General features: G+C 41.0%; 2 protein-coding genes across 7 annotated transcripts in view; one reads left to right on the top strand and one right to left on the bottom strand.

The window, feature by feature from the left end:
- Nucleotides 1-5,545, top strand: part of BCCIP (BRCA2 and CDKN1A interacting protein) — a 28,132-nt gene extending 22,587 nt beyond the window's left edge. For both annotated transcript variants that reach the window (XM_005566718.4, XM_005566720.4), the window contains exon 8: nucleotides 5,148-5,545. In XM_005566718.4, coding sequence (XP_005566775.3) covers nucleotides 5,148-5,266 — 119 coding nt within the window. In that variant the 3' untranslated portion in view covers nucleotides 5,267-5,545. The remainder of the gene's footprint in view (nucleotides 1-5,147) is intronic.
- Nucleotides 1-17,957, bottom strand: part of DHX32 (DEAH-box helicase 32 (putative)) — a 63,745-nt gene that overhangs the window by 10,521 nt on the left and 35,267 nt on the right. For 4 of the 5 annotated variants that reach the window (XM_015456847.3, XM_065521601.1, XM_015456846.3 and 1 more), the window contains 4 exons: nucleotides 11,614-11,986; nucleotides 5,992-6,234; nucleotides 4,565-4,664; nucleotides 4,315-4,473 (listed from right to left, as the gene is read on the bottom strand). In XM_015456847.3, the coding sequence (XP_015312333.3) occupies nucleotides 4,315-4,473; nucleotides 4,565-4,664; nucleotides 5,992-6,234; nucleotides 11,614-11,986 (875 nt within the window). Of the gene's footprint in view, nucleotides 1-4,314; nucleotides 4,474-4,564; nucleotides 4,665-5,706; nucleotides 5,794-5,991; nucleotides 6,235-11,613; nucleotides 11,987-17,957 lie in introns of all 5 variants that reach the window. The other variant, XR_012418263.1, reaches the window with a different exon arrangement.

Here is a 17,957-nt window from a genome sequence, read left to right on the forward strand (position 1 = left end):
CCAGTTCCTAACGGGCCATGAACTGGTACCCATTATGGCCGGGGGGTTGGGGACCCCTGCATTAATGTATATACACATTTACATAAATGGACAGATAGAGAGAAATGCGGTTATCACTTAGGAGGGCTGAAGGAGCAAATGAAGTTTCTGTTTCTGATTTATCTTAGAGTTGGGACTTGGGCATTGTGTAAAAGAGTCCACAGGGGGAGAAACTGAAGAATGAAGAGATGGTGTAGACCCTAAGACTCTACGATGTCTAGGGCCTCTGGGGAATAGCATTAAGAGTTGGTTCTGAAGAAGACAAGGAGGAAAGGCTTCTGCTTCACTTAATTTCACAGGGATGTGTTCACAAAACCTGGCATTTGCCTAACTCCTACTCCTTTACACTGTACATGGCAATTTTGTACCTCTAAATAACCCCAGGATATAAGAGGGCAGACACTCTACCCTAAATTTACAGATGAGAAAAAGACAAGTGACTTGCCAAAGCCACATGGCCACCCAGCTGTTTTGTCATATGTAATAAGTGAGGCTTTGAACTCGGGCCTTCCGCCTGCAGTGTTGAAACTGGTACGTGGCATGCTTTGCCAGCACAGCTGACTCTGGACTCCCAAGTCCAGTGCTCCTGCTGTTATCTACCATGGCCCTTCCTGGCTGCGGCCATCTCAGAGGCAATCTGGTGATGTTTCCTAATACCTAAGGGTCATTATCTGCTTCTTACACCCATTAAAACTGTTCTTTCTAGGACGCTCTGCAGCTCAGGGCCCATGTGGTGCAGACTCAGGTAGGAGTCACTCACACGGTAATCATTATGTTATAGTGTTTACTATATACCAGTCACTTTTCTAAGGGGCATGCATGTGTTAACTAATTTATCTTAATAACTCTGTGAACCAATTGCTTTATCCTCATATTCAGATAAATGAAGTGAAGCAATGAGAGTCCTAATTTGCTGAATAATACCCCACTAGTGACTGATGGGGCCAGGCTTGGAGCCCTGGCAGCCTGGCCCAAGAGCCTGCACCTTTTGGTATAGTCCCCTCAATATGGGGACCATCTACCCCAGTTTGCCCAGGGTGGTATCTGTTTCCACCTTTAATCATTAACAGCATTCATGCCCCTGTCCTGTGAGGTTCACAGGGAGATGGTCCGTTTGTCGGAATTCATCACAAAATAAACAGGTTCCCTTAAGTTAAACTGCTGTTTTGTTTTGTTTTGTTAGTAGGGAGGGGTCACTCCTAAGCCACAGCCATCTTTCTGCCTGGACTGTTGCACTCAAAAACATATCAGCTTAAATGATAAGCCATATAGTTACCAGGCCCACAAGAGCCTAAAGGGCTTCAGGAGCCAAAAGTACTTCCATTCTGGGCCCTTTAAAACCTCTCCCAGATTTTGCTTTCATTTTCTGTAACATTATTTACTTTATTGTTTCCAGGATCCTCACACACTGGCCCTGGAAAGTTGTTTTGGCATGTTTGTCTTTCTTTTTCACATTTGTCTTTCTTTCCCTCATCTGAGTATAGTAGTAACTTTTGTGTAGCCTTTAAACAGATACTAGTCTAACCTTCATTAACTTAAAAACCTAGGTAGGCTGTGGCCTCCTGGCAGTCAGTGCTAGAATATTTGCTCGACTCTCTGGGCTGTTTGGGCAGTGCCAGTCCTGCCTGCAGGTGTCAGGCGCTGCGGCAGAGCTATGGGTAGGGCCATATGTGAGGGCCATCGGCAGCCTGCTTCCTCCCATTCTCCTCTTAGTACATGTAAATGTTATGAGTACATGTAAATGTTATATATAGTATAGTAAATGTTACTATAACATTTAAAGATCATTTTGTAAGTTCCAAAGCCAAATCTTGAGTTTCCAAGTGATTTACAAACAAGCGCATATACTTCTCTAGTATTCTTACAAACTGGGCTTTTAGTGTGGTAAATCCTATTCCAGAAGGTCTTGATGAATTGGTTTAGGAATCTTCTGGTGAAAGATCTGCACCATCACAGATGACACCATTGTAGAATCTTTTTTTTTCTTTTGAACCAGGGCCTTGCTCTGTTGCCGTCTGAAGTACAGCAGCACGATCATAGCTCACTGCAACCTTGAACCCTGGACTCAGGTGATCCTCCTGACTCAGCTTCCCAAGTAGCTAGGACTACAGGTGTATGTCACCACACCTGGCTCATTAAAAAAAAAATTTTTTTTTTGTAGAGATGGGGTCTCATTATATTGCCCAGGTTGGTCTTGAGTTCCTGGCCCTCAAGCAGTCCTCCCACCTCAGCCTCCCAAAGTGTCAGGATTACAGGTGTGAGCCACCATGCCCAGCCCTGCAGAATCTTTAATTCCTCTTTTCGCCAGCACCATCCCTGGCCTCTGCAGCTTTGACTTTCTTTTCTTTCCTTTTCTTTTCTTTTTTTTGAGATAAAGTTTTGCTCTTGTTGCCCAGGCTGGAGTGCAGTGGCACAATCTCAGCTCACCGCAACCTCCACCTCCTGAGTTCAAGTGATTCTCCTGCCTCAGCCTCCCAAGTAGCTGGGATTACAGGCATGCGCCACCATGCCTGGCTAATTTTGTTTTTAGTAGGGACGAATTTTCACCATGTTGGTCAGGCTGGTCTTGAACTCCTGACCTCAGGTGATCCACCTACCCTCGGCCTCCCAAAATGCTGGGATTCGAGGCGTGAGCCACTGCGCCCAGCAGCTTTATTTTCTTCCTACATTTTCCCCTGTTTTCATGAGGCATTGCTTTATCGAACACGCCATGCCTGTTTGTGTTTGGGTTCACTTTTCTTTTCATAATCCAAAGAATCACAGATCATACCAGTCATGTGGCCACTACTACAATGAGTTCTGCCTCCGAATGCAAAGATGACATCTGCTGTAGTCTGGTCCCTTTGGGCTAGTTTTTCTCCAAATTCCTATCTAGGTACCACTGCCTTCCCAGGGTAACAGCAGTCTCAAGCCATCTGTTTCCACTGAAGTGGTCACCTGGTCCTGAGGCCTCCCACCCCAATAGACAGTGAGTGTGTCATTCAGGATGGAGGTCAATTGTTAGGCAGCCAAGGAAGAAAAAGAAAACTGATTTTTAAAAAAGAGGTCCAGATCAGGGGAATTCAATTAACAGCCTGTAGCCTAGTTATGCCAAACTCATTTTCACATGGTTCATGCATCCTGAAAAGGGTAACAAGTTTGCTGGATTTGCGTATTTCAATTATAAGTTGAATTAAATGCAGCAGCTGCAAGCATCTTTTTCTTTTTTTGCTTCCAAAACAATGAATCAGAGTTAATCCACAGTTATATTTTCCCCAAGCACAGCAGAAAAGTTATGTGTGTATTGTCGGGAGACAAAAATAAATTGTTACCCTAACCCTTTTGTCCCCCAGTTATCAGCTTTAAGCCTCATGGAATGAGCAGCACCAAGGGTGATCATGGAGAGAACACAGTGATATAGTCTGCTTTTAAAAATCCTTGACATCACCAAGCCTGCCTTTTCTTCTCCCTGCATTTCTAGTTCACCAAACATCTACTAACCTGAGCAAGAAGATGCCTAGAAATCAACAGGTGGTGATTCCTGGGCATATGAGACGAACAGTGGGACTGGAAGAGCAATTTTCAAAAATGAAACCTATCTTGTTGGGGCTTAGGACACACCACCTCAAAATATGACTGAAGGAGACTAGAATATGCCACCCCAAAATATACTTCTCTGGCGTATTTTGAGCTGGTTATTCTGAGAAACTGCAGACATAGGAGTAGCTCTGAAAAGTTGTCACTTAGTAAAAGAAATCTACATCTACAAAGGAAATCTACATTAGTCTAAGTGTGGTGGCTTGCACCTATGGTCCCAGCTATTTGGGAAGCTGTGGTGGGAGGATCACTTGAGCCTGGGAGGTGGAGGTTGCAGTGAGCTATGATCATGCCACTGTACTCCAGTCTGTGACAGAGCAAGACCCTGTCTCAAAAAAAAAAAAGAAAAAGAAAAAAGGAAAATCCAAGCTGCTGAGAATTCTTCTTTCTGCTGATACTTAACGCTTCCATACTCCACATTCCCCCACTCCTTAAGCCCAGTACCCCTGTGCTCCAGTGTCCAACAGCAGACACATTTCTAGTGTCAGAACAGATATTTCCTAGAGGTTTGTGGGGTTTTAAAAATTATCTTCAGAGAATGTTTACCTCTAGCGGGAAAATGCTTCAGTCCAAACCAACGCCCCCTCCATACTTGTGTGTACTGCTGAGCATCATGTGAACTTAGGACAGGGAATGGGCAGGAGGAGAGAAGGTGAATCTCAGCCCACATGCCTGGCTGACACGGGAGCATAAGGCTACCTGGTCTGTTCATGAAGTCACAGTGGCCTAGGCCTGCAATGTCTATCCTCTTCATAAAAAGCACCATGCTTGTTAGGTTGGCTTCCTGCATTTCTGCTGGCTTAAGTGGCGTCATGTCTTTGGAGGCAAATTCTTCAGTGTACAGGCAGAAAAATTTTCCTAAAAGACACGAAGAAAAATGGCTTTAATATTTGTGGGTTGCCTGCATACAAGAATTGACAACATTTAGTATTTGTGTCCACAGCACTACCTGAAGAAGATGAGCCAAGAATCTGCTTGCGTATCTCTGCCTGGCTTTGGCTGATGGGCTGCATGACAAGCGAGTTTGCTCTTATTCTCGGGTTGTACACCTTTAAATGGAAAGACAGCATCATTAGCGTCAGATAAGTCATGATTTAGTAGGCTCACTGATCCTGAAGAGAATATGCTGTTTGCAGAACTTTACTCCATGAAATGCACTGCTACAGACTCATTTTCTTGGTACAATATTTATTATTGTTTCACTTGCCTTGAGATGGAAACTGCAAGTGCTTTGATAAATGGATTTAAAGGTCGTCTGCTTTCATTGTGGCTTCAATAACTATGGGACCTCTGTGTCACTGCCAAAATACTAGCACTGTCACTTCTCAAAGCACTGTACTGGTGAATGATAACATATCTTCATATGCCACACAGAGAAAGGGTTCTTACTTGATAGTGCCATGTTTCTTTATAGTTTTGTTCAAATCAACCAGGATCTTGGTGGTCTCACCTTTACAATACATACTGAGAGTTCCGGTCATAACAGCTAATACAGAAACTGCATATGGCACTAACAATGATTTTCCTTACAGGTGGTTCACGGGGGCAAGTGACAGCCCTGGTTTCTCTGAAGGCTGGACTAATTCAATCAAGATCAACTCTAAGTGATTTCCAGGGAACCTTCATGACTGTTGGAATTGCTCTGTCATAATAAGGCAGGGATATTTAGAAGGCTCATAGTCTCCTGGAGGGATAAAACATCTCAGCACCTAGTAATGGTAAATTAGTCAATATTTTTTAGTTTCCTTTCAGATATCAAATGCTATGATTTTCTGAGGTCTTAGTGTCAGAGTTTGAAATACCTTGTTTTCCTTTTTTTTCTAATTTTTATTTAAAAGTAATAGAGAATATTTTGTAATTAGGATGAAAATTTTATCATGTCAATTATAAGCCAAAAATTGCTAAAATAAAGTCAGTCTACTTGAAACAATTTCTAGTAAGTTCTCTGGGGTAAGATACTAATTACTTTGATAAAGGGATCATCAAAATATCCAGTAAAATGTTCATAAGAAAAGATTAGTTTAAGAGTCAAACAATTTGCTTTGCTAGTACCTTAGCTAAAGAAAAAATACCATTAAAGATAACTATCACCTTTATGCTCTAGTAGTTGAGTCTTTCCTCAAAAGTTTCTCCTTTGGCAGCTCAATCAATTTAATTCATTTCCAAACTTCCAACATGCTAATGAAAGACAGTAATACGTGATCAAGACTTTTGTTACTGGCTGCAATAATTCTTCTTTGCACTCATGACCAAATTCAAAGAATCCCCAGGTCACATAGTTCATCCTCACTTCCTGATCAGTAAAATGGTAGGAAACTGAGAAACTGGTGCTTGACAATTATTAGCAGTCTGTTTAACCTACTCAATAATAATTACCTTTCTTCTTTCCACACCTACATCGATAACAAATTTGACTGAGTTACTCCAGATCAAAGACTCTCCAGAGCTAGTAGTTAACACCACTCTTCTCTGATAAACTTGGCATTTTTTTTCTGTTTCATCGAGTGGCTTGAACAATGAACATTTCTCTTTTGGATACAAAGGAACCACCACCAGTTCTCCAAGATCTGGGTTTAGGTTAGATCCTTGATAGACAATTTCATAGACTTTCTCAATATCCTAAAGGAAAAAAAAAAAAACAAAACCCATGAAAATAAAATACAATGCAAACAACTTCACTATGAAAAAAATGTCTGAATTACATAAAATTTTAGGCAATACTACATAACAGATACAGAGAAAGAAATGCCTGTGTTGCTGCCTACATGTATCTTTAAATAAGGAAAGATGCACCTAAATGAGAAAACATCTTTTGGGAAGTTAAATAGAATTTATATTGTTTTCCCATTTAATTTCGTTAGATTTCACTAGAAATCTAAGTAAAAAAGATGACTTCCCACAACTGCCATAGTTTTTCCAATTCCGTTCTCCAGGTCTCTAGCTTATGTCTCTTTCCTTTCCATACCCTTTGTAGAATGGGATTGAACTCACTCAAGGGTTTTGTAGGAAGACAGAGCCATCTAGAAGAATAGCAAGGTATCACAGGTCGCTGAGAACTAGGTGAGCTGTGCTTGTTTCCTGATCTGCTAAGCGGCTCCCAGGAAGCTGGGCAGAGGCCACTCCATGGGGTCCCACATCAGCTGGTACATAGGTACAGTCCCTTGCTTGCACTTCCCTTTTCCACATATTTACTTGGGGCAGATTTTTTTTTACCAAGCAAACAGCATGGCTGTTGATCCTAACGAGTGAAAACTTGCCAATTGGAATAATGAGAACAAAATGATTTCTCCATTCTTATAATTCTGATTACTTCACTTTACCCCTCATATTAAGGAAGGATTGTTTAGAAACTAAAAGGAAGGCCAGGTGTGGTGGCTCATGCCTGTAATCCCAGCACTTTGGGAGGCTGAGTTGGGCGGATCATTAAGTCAAGACATCAAGACCATCCTGGCCAAGATGGTGAAACCCCGTCTCTACTAAAACTACAAAAATTAGCTGGATGTGGTGGCATGCGCCTGTAGTCCCAGCTACTCGGGAGGCTGAGGCAGGAGAATCACTTGAACCCGGGAGACGGATGCTGCATCATGCCGAGATCGTGCCACTGCACTCCAGCCTGGCGACAGAACGAGACTCTGTCTCAAAAATAAATAAATAAATCAAAAAAGAAATTAAAAGGAAGAGTACTTGAGCTGAGCTGCATCCCCTGAACCTGGCTGCTGGTTGGCCTTAGGAGGACATGCATTCATTCCTCCCAGATGAGTCCATCAAGCAAGCTTCTCATTGGTGCAACTTAACAGCTAACTTGGATTTGGAAAAGGAGATTTGATTCCAGTAGCCCATTCATGAGCAATTTCCCATCAAAATAAACTTTTCTTTTTTTGAGATAGAGTCTCGCTCTGTTGCCCAGGCTGGTGTGTAGAGGCGTGATCTCGGCTCACTGCAAGCTCTGCCTCCCAGGTTCATGCCATTCTCCTGCCTCAGCCTCCCTAGGAGCTGGGACTACAGGCGCCTGCCACCATGCCCGGCTAATCTTTTTTGTACTTTTAGTAGAGACGGGATTTCACCATGTTAGCCAGATGGTCTCGATCTCCTGACTTCGTGATCTGCCTACCTCGGCCTCCCAAAGTCCTGGGATTACAGGTGTGAGTCACCGTGCCTGGCCCAAGATAAACTTTTTATTGCATTGAAATATTTACTTTTATTCTCTTAGAATATGTGAAAAAATAATTATGGCCACTAATTCTTTATTTGGTTCTGGTTGCTAAAACTTTTTAGTCGTAGGTGAATTCTTCGAGTAATGCTGCTTCTAATGCTCTCTCACTGAGCTATTTCGGCTGCCTTGAAAGTGGGTTCTAATGTTGAATTTTATTTCAAATGGCAATAAAAAAGAATTTTTAAAATCTTCAGAAGGGAAAAAGCAGAGCAAAATAGAAATAGATATATAGTTTAGGCTCCTCAAGCACAGCTGATACAGGGCTTTAAGGCCATAATCTGCAGAATTTGGGACAGAAAAGCTTTAAAAAATATGCACCTGGTACTTCAGACATTTTGTTTATTCATTTTCTTGATTCTTACTCAATGTATGTGGTTTATTTACCTATGCATAACTTTCCTATAACTACCTGCACAGTTATGGGGAACAGCAACACCCACTGAAGGATGATACCTAGCAGACATCTAGCTCGCCAAAAATGAAAGAAGATCCGCAACTGCAGAGAACATTTTCCAGGAAAACCTCCAACCTAAAAACACCTTTGTGATAGTTTATTACTGCACAATAATCTGGCTGCATATTATCGTAAATCTCAATGTACGTTTTCTATTTCATATTTTGTTTTCCGGTTAAAAGACAGCTAGGTGATAGGAAACAACACGCTAAACATTCAGGGCTCTAAGTCTCAATTAAGTACCAAGACACAGGGCAGCCTGTGAATTACAGAGATTAATTCACAGCAGGTGTGGTGCTAAGCAAGTGGTTGGAGAAAATGTGACACACCTAATGTAAATGCATTGCTGTTTCACCAAAATGAGAATATTTCTGTAATTTAAAATATATTTCTTAATATAAAAAATGATAGGGCTGGGTGCAGTGGCTCATGCCTATAATCCCAAGACTGGGAGGCCAAGACAGGAGAAGTGCTTGAGGCCAGGAGTTCAAGACCAGCCTGGGCAACACAGTGAGATCCCCCTGTCTCTACCAAAAAAAAAAAAAAAAAAAAACCCAACAAAAACTAGCTGGGCATACCGGCACACACCTGTAATCCCAGCTACTTGGGAGGCTGAGGAGATAGATGGCTTGAGCCCAGGAGTTCGAGGTTACACTGAGCCAAGATCACACCACTGCACTCCAGCCTAGGCAACACAGTGAGGTCCTGTCTCTAAATAAATAAATACAAATTTTAAATGACAATTAGTACATTTGTATTAGACTGGTTGAGTTTGTTTTCATATGATATTTAAGTGTGATGGTAGGTTTTAAAGCTTTATATAGAAATCAAGAAAGCATCAAATAGCATGGGGGGGAATGATCAATAGCTTGTTAGCACCGATTTCAGAGCAAGACAAATCTTTCCAAGAGACAAATCCCAGCCCATAAGAGATGAATATCTTAATGATGGATCCTGACAAAAGTAATGAAAAAGAAAAGTCCATCAGGATACTGAATGGTGTTCTGCTTGTCAGGCAGATGGGGTAAGGAACACCAGGTAACACCTGTGGAATCCAAGGCTGAAGCAGGAGAAAAAAACCTGGTGCTCAGGTAAAGTCTGCTGAAGCCAGCACAATGTCAGTGGCTGGCTTGCTGCCCCACCCACAGGGGAGGTCAGTTGCTGAGCCCCTGGACAATGAGGAGCTCACCTTTAGAGGGTCCAGTGCTCTGCCTTGGTCATAGAGGCTCAGAATTACAAAATCCTCTGGTATTTCATGGCACTCTCACTTTAACACTGCAAAACTGATGGTTTCTTAATAGGAATGCCTTTCCAGCCCGCCTTCAGGGGAGATTACGTGTCTTTCCAAGTCCTGTGGCATTTACAGTTTCTACTACCAGCCTGGATAATGATGCATCTTCTAAAGTTGACAGTTCAAAAGTCACTCTACTATTAATTATAGTTTATATTAAACTTGTAAGAATCATGTACCCTAAGACCATCTGCACCTTAGTTCTGTTATGAGCTTTATTTTCCAAGATCCAAAATCCATTTCCAAATCCATTTTGGAATTTTTGCTTACCCTGACTTGAAGGATTACACCCATCCTATCAGTCTTAATTGCACTTTTTTTTTCTTGCAGAAATGTATGTCCTGTTTTTTTTTTTTTTTAATTTTTCATTTTTTTTTTTTTAGAGGCAGGGTCTTGCTCTGTCACACAGGCTGGAGTGCAGTGATGCAATCATAGCTCACTGCAGCCGCAAACTCCTTAGTTCAAGCAATCCTCCTGTCTCAGCTTCCTGAGTAGCTGGGACTACAGACCTAAGCCTGTAATTTTTAAATTTTTAAATTTTTTTGTTGAGATAGGGCCCTGCTATGTTGTCAAGGCTGGTCTCAACCTCCTGGCCTCACATGATCCTCCCAACTCAGCCTCCCAAAGTGCTGGGATTACAGGCATGAACCACAGTGCCCGGCCTACGTCCTGTTTTTCACCTGGCAATTCTGACTCTCAAATATATTAGATTTGCTATTCTTCCCTTCCTTAGGCTTTATCTGGTTATACTGAGAAGCTCTAATTGTTCTCATAAATCCTATGTCTCCGTATTTTATTATTTTTCTCAGGACTTTCTTGAATATCTTGAATCATGCAGGATGAGGAGATGATAACAGAATAAATCACTGTAATAGGCAGATTTGCTATTCAAGAGAATGCATATCATCTACATGCAAAAAAAATGATAAATATGCAGTTACATTGAGGTTCTAGAAACAGATAAAATTTAAGAAAACTAAAGTTCCCAAAGCCAGAAGGAGCTGTCATCCTTTATGCTTTGAGTATAAAATAGAATAAATACTTCTGAAAGTGTTTCTGAAAGCATGTGGATGTTCAAGAAAAGGCTCTGACAGACAGCTGAGCCACTTATCTGTTCAGCTGTGGCTCAGCCTACATCAAACAATTTCCTTTTTGGTTTCTGTTTAATGAGTAGAACCACTACATATTTGGGCCATGGTCTAAAAACTCGTGCTGCTTCTCTCTGTGGGAGAAGATAGGGAGAAAAGGCCAGGCAATTAGTCTCCATGAAGAGAGGTCTAATTCTGGAGATCCTGGAGGCTTTTAGATTCAGCCAACAGAGTACTGGGGAAAGAAATAGGGCCAGTGTAGCTGCAATTAAAAAAAAAAATGCAACACCAAATGGTACCTTGGCTGTATAAAAGCAGTAACAGAATGGAAATGATGCTTGATTGCACATTTCCAGTCATTCTTTTAAAGAGATGTTTTAAAGAAACTCGAGTTAAAGTTTTTTCTTACCTTTTAAGAATGGAGCCCCAGTCTAGGGAGATGACCTTCTCGGGTGGGCTATAAATGATATTTTCTGCCCATACTCCACTGACTGTCACAGGACTGCTTGTGGGAAATGTATTACTTAACTCTATGGTGAATGCTTAGGTGATATTCCTGATCTCCAGCAAACACACCTGCTCATAGGGAGGCAGCGGGGAATGTCAGGGGAGTCAGCAGGCACCTACTGTACCAAGAGACGACAACTCACAGCAAGCATACGTAAGAGTCAGTTTTGCCTTTGGGGCAGCCCACTCTCTGGCCTGAGCCTGCTAGAGGGAAGTTGGCTCTGGAGATCATGTCTAGAGACTCCTCACCCGTATTTTGTTTTCAGAACTGCATGTGATTTTAGAAACACTTCCTGTTCTCCTTTCAGCACAGGTTTTATTTAATTAGGTGTGATGAAACCAAATATTTAAACAGTTAATTAGCAAACTGAAACCTGTAGGTTATTAAACGCTTCCCAGGTGAAATACCTTATTACTCTGTAAGGTTAGAATATCACTTACTTACTTGTTCACAGGCCAGAAAGACTACAATGTCACCTTTCTCACCCGAGTGGTGAATTTCAAAGATAAGGCGTAAAATAGACTCAAAGGAATCCTTTTGAGCCTCACTAAGGTACACAACCTCCACAGGGTGTTTATTTTTCACTTCTATGAGAGGCAAGTTTCCATAATAAGAATTGAGTTTGCTGATCAGGTGAGGTGAGGAGTTAATTATGAGCTTCAGTTCCGGTCTTGCTAGTAAAACATCTTTAAGAAGTCCAAGTAACACATCAGTTGCAATGCTTCTTTCATGAATATCATCTAAGATGATGACCCCATAGCTACCCAAAAAAGGATTGGACATCATTTCTCTTTGCAACATATCATCAGTACAATACCTATAAAGAAGAAACATTAAAGTTAGAATATTCTTATGCTAAGTCATGCAAAAAACTTCCTAACAAGAAAAAATGCCTTTCCTATATTCATTTCTCTAAATCAGTAATTCTAAATTTTTACTGGGCTGTAGAAGTTGATACAATCTACAGAATTATCACACACAAAAATACAAACAAAATTTATACCCAGTTTGTGTATGTTCCTGGACCGCCCCCTACAAAGACCATTCTGAACCCTAGGTTAAAGGCCTCTGACTAAATGTTTATTACAAATATTAATAAAAGCCTGCATCTAACTTTTGTTCTGAGCTTTATACATAAAAAGTAGTATCATAGAACACTCCGGTCAATTTTTCCTCTCTCATTCATCAATGAAAGAATTTTGAGTAAAATTATAGACTTTTCAAGGAAAGGATACAAGAATAACCATCCTGGCTCAGGCTCATGGTCCAGCTAGCCCACTGTTTGGACAGACACTATTATTGGCGGTTCATTGTGGGAGATGATATCATTAAGGTGTCATCCAAATAATAAGCAAACAGAAGGATCTAAAAAGTAACCACCTATTTAAGGGCAGCATGAAAATTGGCTAAAATTCCTGGAGTGGGGAGGGGTCATTAGTGATTTTAATGGACTTTTCCCATAGTTCTTGGGATGATTTTTTAAAACTAAACCACCTATTAGTCACTAAGCTTAATGAAAATAACTTTCTGATACTATTTACATATTTACCTGTATTATTGCTTGAAGAAACCAATCCCGTATGTTTTTTACCCATTTAAGGTATTTACTTTTATTTATTCTTGGACATGGCAATTCTGAGATTGCTATCCGTAGACAGGCCTGCCTGCAAGGTTAGCCCTTGGCTAGCATTTGGGAACTTTGATTTAGGGAGGGTTCTCACCATTCCTAGAACGATAAAGAGTAGTCTGCTGTGCTGAACCATTTGTACAGGCAATATGGTTTATGCTGCACATGTGCTTTCCTTCTGGGAGTCTGGAATTTTGAAACATAGTAGGCAGAGGGTGCCTCTACGGCCAGCCCTCAATAAAAACCCTGGGCACTGAGCCTGAGTTTCCCTGGTAGGGCACCATTTCATAAGCTGTGAATGAAGTGCACTGTTTGTGACTCCACTGGGCGAGAGCTCAGGAGCTTGTGCCTGGGTTCCTGTAACCTTCGTCCCATCCACCATTTCCCTTTGCTGATGTTGCTTTGTATCTTTTCACTGCAAGAAACCTTAGTTATAAGTAAATGATATGCTGAATCCCATGAATCTTTCCAGCAAATCACTGAACCTGGGGGGAGTCTTGGGGATCTTGACACAGTCCTCAATTAACCTCTTTCGAGGGGGAAAAAAAAAAAAAGGAAGGAAACAAACATCTATTAAACTAGTGCGAGCCAGGCATTAAGTTGGTGCATACATTTCTTATTTAATCTTCAGAATAAACCTTCAAAGTAGATATTGCTATCCCATTACTATGACTCATTTATAAATAAGAAAATTGAAGTTCAGAAAAATTCAGTATCCTATCCAAGGTCACAAAGCCAGGGATACGGTCAAGATTTAAACCTGGATATTTGTTCTATCTGATGTCACTGTCAAATTATAAAGATTGCTTCCTTGGCCTTGTAGTTTTGGTGATAAAGTCCATGTTCTTTGTCTCTGTATCTTTATGAGATCAAAGTGCATGCTCTCTGCCTTTCTTTTCATACACATTCTCATCCTGTGTCTTATCAAATGAGCAGTGATAAATTGATTCCTTTCCTCAAAAAAGAAAGCATCTTGAATACTACAGTATTATACTTTGTGCAAGATGCCAACAGATGCATTGAAATCTGGTTTTCAGGTCATCTTTTGCTGAGGTTAATTAGTATATTAATACCAAGTTACTACTGCTTCTCATGTCAAAACAAATTATTTTAATTTATGGTACTTCATTAACGTTAGAAATTAAATCTCTGTTTCCTTTTCAGCAAAACTGACCTAAGCACTGATCTTATAGGAAGTAATGCTGCCCCATAAGATTGACGAGGTATATGTGTTATATAAATACATCTAGGCTTAATTAAAAAAAAGAGAAGGTGGTAACTTATTAAAAACTCCAGCAGACTCATCCAGCAGGGCCTAGCCTTCCAGATGATTATATAAGGGAATTGTGAAGGCTCATTCCTAAAACTTACTATATAAACCTACATTTTTCTGCAGTCCCACCTACTTAGGAGGCTGAGGTGGGAGATCACTTGAGCCCAGGAGGAGTCCCACATTACAGTGAGCTATGATCCCACAACTGCATCCCAGTCTGCGTGATGTGAGCAAGACTCCAACTCAAAACAAAACAAAAATACTTTTTTTCTATATGACACAAAGATATATTTCTGAACTTGATAGTTATGAGATATTGTGTATACGATGCTTTAAAAAGTGCTGTTAACTAATAAGTATGTAAAAAAAAATAGATATACTACCAAGATTTCAGGAAATGCAGTTTATATCTTTAAGGCTAAATTTCTAAAAGCTAAGACTATAATAAAATAGTTAAAAGTTTTATTAATATTTGTTTTATAAAATTATTTGAGTTTAACCTTAATGAAAATTTGAGAACTTTCCAGTTCCAAAAACAGAAAATACCACCATTTGACACTATGAGTCACTTCTATGAGATATCTTGATACGTAGTTCCTAAAGACTATTTTAGGTATATAATATTCAGTTATTCACTGTTTCAAAAAAGGCCAGAGAAAAGCTTAAAGAAGAACAAAGTTGTTACATATAGCATCCAAAAAATAGTAGTAGGTTTAAAGATAGTTTATAAATTGCCTATGATGTGTTTCATAGATACTAAGGGGTTACCAAAAAAATGAAAAACACAGTATCAAATATAGACTACTGCCTTCTAAAATCAATGATCAATGTTAAATCTTCTGATTTAAATAGCTCTTCAATCTGAGCTTATTCAAAATTATGGCTAGCATACCTCTTCAGGAAAATCAATCTTGTTCTAATCATAATTATAAAAATATAAGTATAATTATAATTATAGACATAGCTACCACATACATACACCATGCATCAGTTACATAAATGAAATAGTCCTCACAACAACCCTCAGAGCAAGTATATTAATCATCCACATTTTTCAGATGAGGCGACTTAAAGCTCAAAGAGGTTAGGTGACTTGTATAAGGTTACAAGTGAGTAAGTGGTGGAGACACTAATTTTACAGCCATGTTGCCTCCTCTCCAGAGCACAGAATACCAGAAAGAAAACTGGTATTGCTTTATTTTATCATAGGGGTATAGCTCTGGCCTCTTTCCTGTGACTCAAACCCTGTTTACAACAATGCATCAGAGTGTCTTCTGACTCTGCACTGGTTCTGGGGGCATGTCACAGTGGAAAAGAAAGTGCAATGTTCAGAAACAAGAGTAACTGTAAAGTGAAGATATAAAAGCAATGAAGAATAAGGCAGCCCAGCAACGGCAGAAAGAAACAGAACGTGCAAAACCTGTCAAAGCAGGCAGCTACTCTCTACCTGTCTCCATGGGTGCCTTTGTACTTCAGCCCACCAGACCTGAAGCAGCTGTGCCTGTTAAGAAAGGAATGCTATACACAGACTGAAACTAATACATACTTTAATATATAGTATTTCCTTTGGGTGTCAGAATTGAATGCTTGGGTTTTTCACCATAAAACAATCCTAAGTCCAACATGTGATAGATGTTTAAAAGGTGAGGCGTGTCTCACAGCGTTATTAGATTTCCCCACCATTATTTATCTTTGTGGCTTTCCATATTAAGAAATATCTGAGGCTGGGCGCGGTGGCTCATGCCTGTAATCCCAGCACTTCGGGAGGCCGAGGCCGGCAAATTGCCTGAGCTCAGGAGTTCGAGACCAGCCTGGGCAACATGGCGAAACCCCATTTCTACTGAAAATACAAAAAGTTAGCCAAGTGTGGTGGTGCGTGTCTGTAGTCCCAGCTACTCAGGAGGCTGAGGCACAAGAATCACTTGAACTCAGAAGATGGAGGTTGAAGTGAGCTGAGATCGCACCACTTCACTCTAGCCTGGGCGACAGAGTGGGACTCTGTCTCAAAAAAAAAAAAAAAAAAAAAAAAAATTCTGATTCCATATTATGATAAGGCTGTTATAATATTTCATTTTAAAAATGACTACATTAAAGAGACCTTTTAAAGGGTTTTCAAAGTCTAGATGGTATTAAAGATACAATATTAACTTTAGAACCTAGTCAGAGCCATCATTTAATTAAAAAAATAATTCAAAGGGCTACTTTAAAATGTCAAACAAACCAACCAACCACGAATCTGCTTAGGGATCCTTAACCCTTTCAGGGTCCTATATCTTGTCCTGTCCAGCTCTTTAACTAGTTTGTGAGCTCCTAAGAACCAGAGAGGTTTTTATGTTTCTTTTGTACCACTCATGTACCATTTACACAATAAGCAATTTATAAATACATAGTAATTTAATGACTCAGGGACATAATTGTTATACTAGCAGAAGGTAATATATCTTCAAGAAGTTCAAGTCAGAGTGCTGATGGTCTAAAGACTTTCCCCTATGATTTGACACTAGCCTGAAGACTGTCTTCTATTTTTGAAGATAAACATTTGAGGGAAAGTAGCTTAGTACAAACCAAATGAGCCCCATGGGCTTTCCTTTTTTTCTGGGACAGGGTCTCACTCTGTCACACAGGCTGCAGTGCAGTGGCGCGATCACAGCTCATGGCAGCCTTGATTTCCTGGATTCAAGTGATCTTCCCGCTTCAGTCTCCTGAGTAGCTGGGACTATAGGCATGCACCATCACGCTCATTAATTTTTGTATTTTTTGTAGAGATGAGAGCTCACTGTGTTGCCCAGTCCGGTCTCAAACTCCAGGGCTCAAGCAATCCTCATGCCTTGGCCTTCCAAAGTGCTGAGATTATGGGCATTAGCCACCGTGCCCAGCCCCATGGGCTTTCTGAATGGAGAACAGAACCGCACCAGAGTGCAGCGCTAGCTGGGATAGGGCAAAATCCCTTCCACTATCCAATTTACTGAACATCCTCCTGGGGATGAGCACATGAGACTTCAGGGATATGAGTATGTGAAAAACCATCCCTGCCCTGTTACACTAAAGCAGAGCTTCCCAAATGGTGTGCCATGGCACACTGGTATGCCACACAAAGGGGTTACAGAGGTGCACAAATAATGACCCCGAGATACTTATCTACTTGGCTCTTGGAGTGGTCAGGCAATGCCCGGGGCAGCTGAAGCCCATGGGATGGTCATCTCTGGCTGCAGGCAGCTGTGACCATTTCCCTGAAGTACTGTATGGATACTATCACTTTCTATGAGGGCTGTAATATAAAAGTGCTCGAGAAGCACTAGCCCAGAGCAGTGATTTTCCAATTTCTTTCTCCTTTTTTTTCCTTCTTCTTTCAAGCTCTTGGAAATCCTTATTCAAAGGAAATCTCATAGTGAAGCTAAGCACAAAACAGATACCACAACTTGCAGTAGCCACAAAGGCGGCTCCTTGGAACGCAGAAGCCTCTGAAAAGTACAGTTAGAGAAACACGGATCGAAGTCATGACGGAGGCTGACACCAAGTTTTCCAGAAGCCCCACAGAGGGTTTTCTAACGTACCTTACTGGAGGGGCAGGGAAGCCTTCCTCGAGTAGGTGACCGCTACACTGGAGACTGAGTGACTAGGAGGAAGTAGCCAGGCTCAGGAGAGGCCCGGACACGCTGGGCACAGGGAGGGGCAGGTGTACAGGCACAGGGTGTGGAAGCACAGGCCACACAGCATGCTCCAGGTGTCCATGTGGCTTGCACACAGGCAATGATGTGGCCCCTGCATGAGGCATAGCTCCAGAAGCACATGCTTGAAGGTTCTGAGGGGCCAAGCAAGTTGCTAACTTTTTCCTGGGGATAATGGGAGTCATGGGATACGTTTAGACAAGGAATCCCTGATGATGCC

This window comes from Macaca fascicularis, chromosome 9, assembly GCF_037993035.2.
Source record: "Macaca fascicularis isolate 582-1 chromosome 9, T2T-MFA8v1.1".
NCBI classification, from domain to species: Eukaryota; Metazoa; Chordata; class Mammalia; order Primates; family Cercopithecidae; genus Macaca; species Macaca fascicularis.